This window comes from Etheostoma spectabile, chromosome 20, assembly GCF_008692095.1.
Source record: "Etheostoma spectabile isolate EspeVRDwgs_2016 chromosome 20, UIUC_Espe_1.0, whole genome shotgun sequence".
Lineage (NCBI taxonomy): Eukaryota > Metazoa > Chordata > Actinopteri > Perciformes > Percidae > Etheostoma > Etheostoma spectabile.
In genome coordinates, this window is record NC_045752.1 from 7,295,487 (window position 1) to 7,304,393 (window position 8,907).

At 40.2% G+C, this 8,907-nt stretch overlaps 2 protein-coding genes across 6 annotated transcripts in view; both read left to right on the plus strand.

The window, feature by feature from the left end:
* nipal3 (NIPA like domain containing 3) overlaps positions 1-2,162 on the plus strand; it is a 5,877-nt gene extending 3,715 nt beyond the window's left edge. The window contains exons 8-11 of the mRNA XM_032500262.1: positions 99-187; positions 319-382; positions 757-851; positions 1,121-2,162. Coding sequence (XP_032356153.1) covers positions 99-187; positions 319-382; positions 757-851; positions 1,121-1,308 — 436 coding nt within the window. The 3' untranslated portion in view covers positions 1,309-2,162. The remainder of the gene's footprint in view (positions 1-98; positions 188-318; positions 383-756; positions 852-1,120) is intronic.
* A 1,411-nt stretch (positions 2,163-3,573) lies between these two features.
* The window catches only part of rcan3 (regulator of calcineurin 3), a 39,427-nt gene continuing 34,093 nt past the window's right edge, over positions 3,574-8,907 (plus strand). The window contains exons 1-2 of one of the 5 annotated variants that reach the window (XM_032500263.1): positions 3,574-3,763; positions 4,685-5,090. In XM_032500263.1, the coding sequence (XP_032356154.1) occupies positions 4,881-5,090 (210 nt within the window). In that variant the 5' untranslated portion in view covers positions 3,574-3,763; positions 4,685-4,880. Of the gene's footprint in view, positions 3,819-4,684; positions 5,091-8,907 lie in introns of all 5 variants that reach the window. The other 4 variants (XM_032500268.1, XM_032500267.1, XM_032500266.1 and 1 more) reach the window with 4 other exon arrangements.

The window sequence follows — 8,907 nt, forward strand, 5'->3', positions numbered from 1 at the left end:
CGTGGGATAAATAAAGTATAATCTAATCTAATCATGGTCTTCCGATAGGCTTTATTTAAACAGTCAGTATTTTTGTTGTTGTGTTATTGCCTTTTTAGATTTCTCTCCCAAGCTTGTAAGCTGTATGACTCCTCTCTGATTGCCAGTGTCAACTACATCCTCTCCACCGTCTTAGCCGTGGTAGCTGGTGAGTCATGCGACTCTTTGCTGCGGATTTTTCTGTTTTGACTGGTAGTTTTCAATCGGATCTGTATTGATCGGTGTATGCAAATCACTGCCTTTAGAGTCATCAAAGATGTCTTTTTTTCTGTATTTCAGGCGCTGTGTTTTACTTGGAGTTTAAAAATGAAGACGTCCTTCACATCTGCATGTTTTTGTTGGGGTGAGTGATCTTCCATCATAGGCCTTTCTGACAAAGACATTTTGACCTGTCAGAGCAGGAAAAGAAAGCACAGGTGTGAATACTAAAATCAATGATGGCTGAATTGCATTTAGCTGCTTTAGTTTCAGGGTCCTGGTATTGTGCATTCTGCCCCACTGTCGCACCGTCATGGCGTACGGTGACACGAGATTAGAACAGAGCCATCTTTAATGTTATTGGTAACACATGTGCATTTCCTACCACAAGTCCAAATGTCAGCTGTGAAAAAGGCATGTGACATTATTTTGTAATGCCTATAGCCACTAATAAACCTAGAAAATTTGATGTGAAAGCTTACATTGAAGTATTGTACAAATATTTTGTGATTTGTACAGATCTGCATTCTGTTTCCTTGGGGTCTTTCTCATCACCAAGAGCAGGAAAAGGACCAAGACCTTTGAGCCATATGTCACTATGGATATGGTTAATGGTTTGTATGAATTTACATAAATACTGCATTTTAAAGATTTTTACACATCTTATGTAAAAAAGAAAAGAAAAAAAAAAGCGTGTCTATAACAGACAAGACTCAACATATCTGTAAAAATGGCAGTCTACGCTAATTTCTCTTTAAAGTTTTGAACACTTAGCTTTTGTTACTTTATATAAGGGCCCTTACAGATATACAAATGTGCATTGTCATTTTAACCCACCCGTTCCATACTTGAACCTCATCTTACCTGTCCTTTCCATTATCAGGTGTCCCAACTATTCATGACAGGGGCCTGGTTGTTCAGCCTGACACCAACGGTGCTTTCTCCTATGGAGCTCTGGTCAACAACGATGGAGTGGCTCCTGCTACTCTACCAGTCAACCTGGAACAACCACCACTTGCCTCCAAATCCAGCGATGCATCTCATGGCCTGCCCGACCTAAAGAGAGATTAAAACCAAATATTTTCTTTTTCTTTTTTTGTCTTTCATTCAACTATCAACAACATTCAAGGACCTTCAAAGGCCAAAATGGGCATGTTCAGTTCTTTTAACATATACCCAAGACCAAACCTAAGCCCAGTAGGAGGTGTCCACTAGGTTTTTGACTCTGCCTTTACACTCCTATTCACATGCTTTCCTCTCTGAAATCTCAAAACGTGAAGTGCTCCTTATTTTGTGAGAAGATCTCACCTGTATTCATTCCAAAAATCAATGGAAGAGACCTGAAGCTGCGGAATCTTGTTGTGGAATTACAAACGTGCTTAATATGACAGCAGAGATGGTGTTGTGCCTTGAAGCTTACTGCCATCCTTCTGTGTTAGCTTTGAGAGGTAAGGACTCCCTTCCAGGACTGTTGTTGCTCATTAATGGGAACATACAGGGATCTGTTCTTTAATAGAGGACTGTGAAGTAACTCCACAAATCTTGTCAAAGTTACATAACGTAGACTTGCCAATGAATATTTTTGTCTTCAAATATCTGCCTCTAGCGCTCTCTTACTGTATACGTAAGCGTTTTAACTCCACAATTTTGCCTCTGGTTTTTTGGAATTTCATTGTATTACTACTTATACTGATGTAAACAATGGGTGCAGATGTTGTAATTTTTGTAATTTATTTTTTAATTTTAAAGTTGGCTTTTAGTATGCCTTAAACCGTAGCTGTATACTGGATCAATTACTGTAAGGTGGTGCATAACTTAGGTAGGTGAGTAAAGCGCCACTGTAGCAGTTTTAAAAAAGGCAAGTGTAATATGTCAGTGTGTATTGGAACCAAAAATCTGAAACCTTTTTATTAAAAAATAAAAAAGAGATATTTCTTTGAATGAATTGTGCTAGCATCTTGAAATAAATGATAAATTGCACAAATTTAAATATGCACTATAAGTATAAATAGTTAATCTATTGTAGAAAGCAACTGTCTACATTTAGGTTTTGGCTAAAAGAATTTTGTTGCCCCTTTAACCTGATGCCTTGACATTTCTGATGACAAATCAAATACTAAAACTAGGTATGCAGTTAATGTTGCAAAATGACAATATAAAAAGCAATATATTTCTACAGTGTTAATAAAGCAGAGTGCCTTGCCACAGTACTCATACATATTTACATATTTATTTTGGTGATATCAACAGGTGTGTGTGTGTGTGTGTGTGTGTGTGTGTGTGTGTGTGTGTGTGTGTGTGTGTGTGTGTGTGTGTGTGTGTGTGTGTGTGTGTGTGTGTGTGTGTGTGTGTGTGTGTGTGTGTGTGTGTGTGTGTGTGTGTGCGTGCGTGCGTGCGTGCGTGCGTGCGTGCGTGCGTGCGTGTGCACAAGCACATCCTTACAGCCCTGTGTAAACCAACTGAAGCCTGTCTTGTTATTAAAACTGCCATCTAAACCTGGTTTTCACTGATGTTTCTCACCAGATTGGGGCTGACTTTTCTGTCCTAAATGCTTATTTCTGTGGTGAAAAGTGCCAACAATAAATGTCATGACAATGTACTCTGATACTGCAGTATCAGTTTACACTGTTAGGACACAGGTCATATACTGTGCTATAGGATAGTGGATCATTCTTTCAGAAGGAAGAACCATTCTTGTAGAATAATCTACCTTAGAAACTGCACACCACTGCACTCTAACAAGGAAGCTGAGACTATTTATTCTGTGGCCGTAAAACAACACTTTAATTCATTTAGCAGTGTTTGTGGAGTCATTATAATCCTATAATCCAGTATGCAATTTGGTGTGTGAAAAATCATACTGACCTGCCTGGCTTCTTTTTGACACGCTGTTGCCTCATGTGGCTTGAAAATGAATGAAATGAAAAATGAAGTTATACGTAATATATATATATATATTTTTTAAAGCTTTGTGTGTGTACTATATATATATATATATATATATATATAGTACACACAAAGCTTTAAAAACTACTACTACTAACTACTACTACTAACATTCAACTTTCAACCTTATTTTGTGTGTGCAACAGGTGGATCAGAGAACTGTAATTTATCTAGCAACATGAAATGTCTGGAAAGATGAGAAGTTCCTACATTTTCTTAAGCAGTGGATGAGACAGTGGATTGACTGACATACTGACTGACTGATTTGGCCAGTTGTCAAAGTAAAGGCAGCTAACAGCAGCCACCATTGTTAAAGCGAAGCATCCTCCCCTTGCTGCAACCTCATTGGTCGCTGCGAGCCTCCGCCGGCATTTCATTGGTCTCACCTGCGGGTCCTGACGCTGTAGTAGGCTGCATCCGAAAGTGCCCAATAATCTAGTAAAAACAAACACTGATGCGTCTGACAGCAGTCTAAAAAGCACCAGAGCAGCTTCAATCTGTTTGACAGAGTCGCCTGAAAATACTGCTTTAAGTCCACTTGTAATGGGTCCTTTTGGCCGCTTTCACTGACAGTAGAGAGGTGAGTACGGACACGAAATTCGCATTTCAACCGGTTCCAAAAGAAAATTAAAACAGTAAGTAGCCTACTTCACCCGTTAGCTTGCAACTACGACTCTGTGCTAACTTTCGTTTTAACTCCCTCTTTATTATAGGTTAAAACAGCAGTTGGCATTGTAAACTAAATGTTTTCACAAAGGAATCTTACTTTTGTGATTGTTACATCTAGCTCGAGCCCCTTTACGTAATATGGGGTTCAATGGAGTACACGCGATTCAAATGTTGATGTCATGGTTCTCCACGGCCATTTATACTGTGGACATGTGATGTTATTGATGTCATTGCCTTCGCGTGCTCTATTTGCACGTCGTTCTACAGATATTAAATGACAATTGGATACATATTTTGGTCTGTATGCATACAGTGTCCTCCTAATTTTTTTGAAATCAGGTTGCTTTCCAAGTGCTGTTGTAGTTATATGAATATGACAGATAACCTTCAGTCGGTTATATGTCCCACTAGATGGCACTCTATCCCCAGTACAATGCTGGAAGTTTCACATTAAAGTCATTGACTTCATCATAAACCTTTTTTTATACTCAGTGTGTGTATAATTATGTAATCAATTCATAATTTTTTATTTTTTTTATTTTATTATGGACTTGGAGCAACTTGCAGACTATCTCATAGTCACCAGCAAATGCCCAGATATAACCATGACCAGACAGAGTATTTTAATCAGGAATACTAACCTACAAGTAGAGTTTAACATTACACATATAGTATTCTTACTCCTTATTTCCTCCTGGTTGTCTCATATTTCCTCTTTGTTGTCTCCTATTTCCTCCTGTTCATCTTTCTCTCTTGTCTCCATCTTTAACGCTCATCCGTCCTTCATCTTCCTTCTTTTCCATCTACATTCTTTCTTTTATTTATTCCACAGCCTGAGTATCATCATACACACTTAAGTGCAACCCTGTAATCTTCACCACCTCATTCTCTGTGCGCTTTTCCACAAACATCCAGCCAGTTAATGTACCTTATCTACCAGTTTCCAATCCCTTAACCTCCCTTCTCCCCGCTTCCCAACCTCTGTGATCCCCACCTGTCTGTAAACTGCCTTCCCAAAAGGCTTCAGCATGCTGCGAGAGAGCGCCAAGGCATGGAGCAATGGCTCAGAGGCCTACAGCAGCGATCCTGAAGAGGACGAAGAGGAGGAAGAGGACATGGTGTTTGGGGGCAGCAATCAGGACGGCTTAGCGGAGGAGATGATGGATTTGAGCGATCTTCCCACGGCGCTTTTTGCATGCAGCGTCCATGAAGCCGTGTTTGAAGAGGACGTACACAGGGTGAGAGGGTTACTTTCTAGGTCAAATTCTGTGTGTGTGTGTGTTGCTCTGTGGGTGCATGCGTGCGTGTGTGCGTGTGCGTGTGTGTGTGTGTGTGTTGGTGCTTCAGTTAGTTTGTGTGTTATGTGAATCATTGTGCTGAATGTGTCAGCGCGTCCAAGATTCAAAGCCCAGTAACACATGCATGATCTCATCCACAGTTTTCGCTTCTGTCACGATCTCATGCTGCGCTGCTGATTGCTCAACCGCAAGCACATACACACATGCACACATACACACCTGATGCTGTTATTTATTTGCCATTGAACATTAATACAGAGCAGTGGTTTACAATTCTAAGCCATACGCAACCTTAATCCATGTGGCTGTGCATATCATTTGATTGTCACCTCATGCTAAGTGTTATTCATGCCCACTTATAGATGTGGCAACAGGTCTCAAGACCCCACATTCAGATATGTGACATTTGTACCCATGCACACACATAGCTGTATATATTTTCTTAAGGCCTCTCTAGGATGTGTGTCGTCTTGCTGTCACAACTTTATCAGACTCCTCAATGTGGGGAAACTTGGGATCACTGGATCCCGTTTGCTGGAAAAGGATACTGTTAATTTGCTGCCCCTCTAATCCAATTATGCTGTCCTACCATCCTTCCATCCATTCAACCGGCATGCCTTACTCTCCTTAAGTCTTCAAGTCTTTTATTCTCTGTCAAGTCTATCCCTCCATCTCTCTATATGTCTCTAAAAGCTATCTTCTTAAGATTTTTCTCCCCTCCTTCTGTACATTTAATAACTTCTATGTGTTGTATATCTTCTCCTTGCTCAATTCTTTTAATATTCCCTTTCTGTCTCTTTCCTGAGTGTTCTTTATTTATCCTCTCTGTATATGAATGCAAAGCTGAGAGGCTAAATATGGCTCACACACAAAATCCCTTTAAATGAATCACTCCTTGCTTTGTGAGTTGGCTGTTTGTACACCCATTGCTCCTAGCGATGGAGTCTTCTCCCTCCCCTCCCTTTCATTTTCGTTTTGCCTCCTCACTTCATTACGATTCACACTCCGGCTTTTAAGTGGAAATGCCACCCACGCGCGCTTCAGTCAGAGCATGTCAATAGATTTTTCTCCACATGGTTCAATTAAATCACAAAAAAATAACTTTTGACATGTATTTAAAATGAGGGCAGGAAGGGATGAGGTATGCAAAAGAAAAGCGGTTGCTTGTGATCTTTTCAAAGAACAAACGGGGGACTTTATGAGGTTGTTTTTGGCTGTTTTTCTTTCTGCAAAAAACTTGAGATCTTTAAAACCGATGTCTACATTCTCAGTTGAAAAATAGAGACATGGATACCTACCTTTTTTGTATCTTTGGGGTCTTTGCTCCCTCCCAACACCAACATGACCTTCTGTTCTCAAAGGCCTGCATGCAGAAGGATGGGCTGTTCTATTTGAGAAGGAGGAAGAGGGAGAGAAACACACACACACACACACACACACACACACACACACACACACACACATGCCCCTTAAGAATCTCCTAGCAAGCTTTAAAAGCCTTTTTCTTTTGTCTGCATTAGTGAAAAGACAGTAAAACCTAGTGGCACACTTTTCTCATTTATCTGCAGGATTTTGTTTCCCTGTCCCGCTTTTATGTAGAATGGAGAGAGTTCAGCTCAGGTCTGGTCAGATCAGCCCACCTCTCCACTAAAATGATTGGGTTTATTATTCATTAATTCCTTTTCATGATTAAAACAGGGCTGTGCCACCACAGTTAATGATTTGAATGATCTTGCATAGAGCTTAAATCATTGGTCACTCAATTAAGGTATCAGATAAGTATTCTTTTTCATTTGCTGTGTCATTATTACAGACAAAATGTAGCATTTGAGTTCAGGCTAGGGGCACACTTTTTATGTTATGCTAAATCTCTCCCAATAGTGAAAAATATGGACACCCCCTGAGCATCATGAAGATTTAGCTGACTTTTTTTCAATACATATTGTAGAATTTTAGATTAATAAATGTTTTTTTCCTATCTCCTTGTCCACCATGAAAACACCATAAAAAGCTTCCTTAGACTGGTTCATAGTGTGCACTGAGGGACCTGATCAACTACATTCAACATATGAATGTGATTAACAGCATTGCACAGAGTGAACACAGCTACAGCCGGTGTGACTTCTAATTCCGACATGATTCATTATCTATAGGGGAGTATAGGGAGTTAGAGACAGAGGTGTGAGTGGGCAAAGTAACAAGGCAAAAGTGGTTTCTGTGCTTGTCGAGAAAAAGGTCAGAGGAGCCATTATAAGTTGTCCCTCATAGTGCCCAGTGTATACAAGGCCTAATCAGCACAGAGCAAAGCTTCCATCGCTGCTTCTGTTAGACTGAGCTCCCCTCAATCCAATCCAATCAAGCCAGCCCCAGCTGCAAGCTCAATACAACCCCAAGCAAAAGTTTTTTTTTTTATCTTGCAGGCAATAGACAACCTAACAAAATGGTTCTAAGTTGCTGCACTGTATTGTTTAAGTATGGAAACTTAAAGGTGATCTAAGCGATGTCACGCGTTTTTTAGGCTACAACATTTGTTGTCACATACAGCCAACATCTCCTCACTATCCTAACTGTCCGTCCGCATCTCCGTACAAACGACAACAAATAATCTGTGCCAAACCGCACCACAAGGCATACACAAACAGAGTTCCAGCGTTCCAGCCAATAACCGACAAGAAGACGGTGGGGGTTAGTACGCTGAAGCATGGAATGGAGGGAGAGGGGATGGGATGAGGAGAAAGGAGGGGCGGGCTAGCCTTGTTATTTCTTTTTTTTTTTTAATCCTTTGAATGTCAACAAGACCTAACGTTACCTATTTTTGCTTAGAGCACCTTTAAAGTTGCACTAAATCCCATTTTTACATTAACAATGAGTCAAACGATTGAGTAATGTTTAGTTTACTCGTAGTGACAAACCCCACAGTTCCTTTCACCTCTCCAGAACTTTTCAGTGTCTTTCAGTTTTCAGAAAGCAGTTTTTTTTCATTTTTTATTTAATGTTTCACTGTTATGTATTTTACTATTTTTTTTCTTATTACCGTAGTGATTAAATCTTTGGTCCATTTACAATTTATTATTTTTTGTATTTATCTGATTTGTAATAACTATCGTCATTTTATTTTTAATCCCTAAATAAAACAGGCTGCAGTGTTTCCTACGAATTATACTGAGTAACAAGGACATTGTTTTTCACATTTCTCAAAGCTTGAACTTTCCTTTCACCTCTATTGTATTGGGCTGTAGGCAGAAATCTGAGAGACGTGCAATATATATAAGCACATTAAACCAAAAACTATAGCAGTAGCCATTAGATAACGTGTCCAGCATATTTACTGCAGAAGCTCTAAACACTTTCCAACCTGTTAGCAATGCATTAGCAGTCATAGTAAGTATGTGAAAAGTTAAAACTGCCTCGGTAGACACAGCTGTCCCACTTCAGTGTAATGGGTTTGACAGCGTGACTCATGTGTATCGGACGATAAAGTAAGACAACCCCAGAGCAGAGAGGGGCATTGAAACACATCAGGGACCAAAGATAGTGTGATAGAGGATGTGAAAAGTGCGATGTGAAGTGAGTGTCAGCCTGTTTTCATGTGCACACACAATACACGTACATACAGCTAGCATGCATGCGCATGGTAGTGATATGTTTGCATGTGTCAGACTGCTGTCTATTTTTGGGTGTCGGTCCCGGGGGGGCGGGGGGGTGAACGTGACGCAGCGGGTGCTTGGCAGGCTGAAGGTCAGACATGATGCAGTGC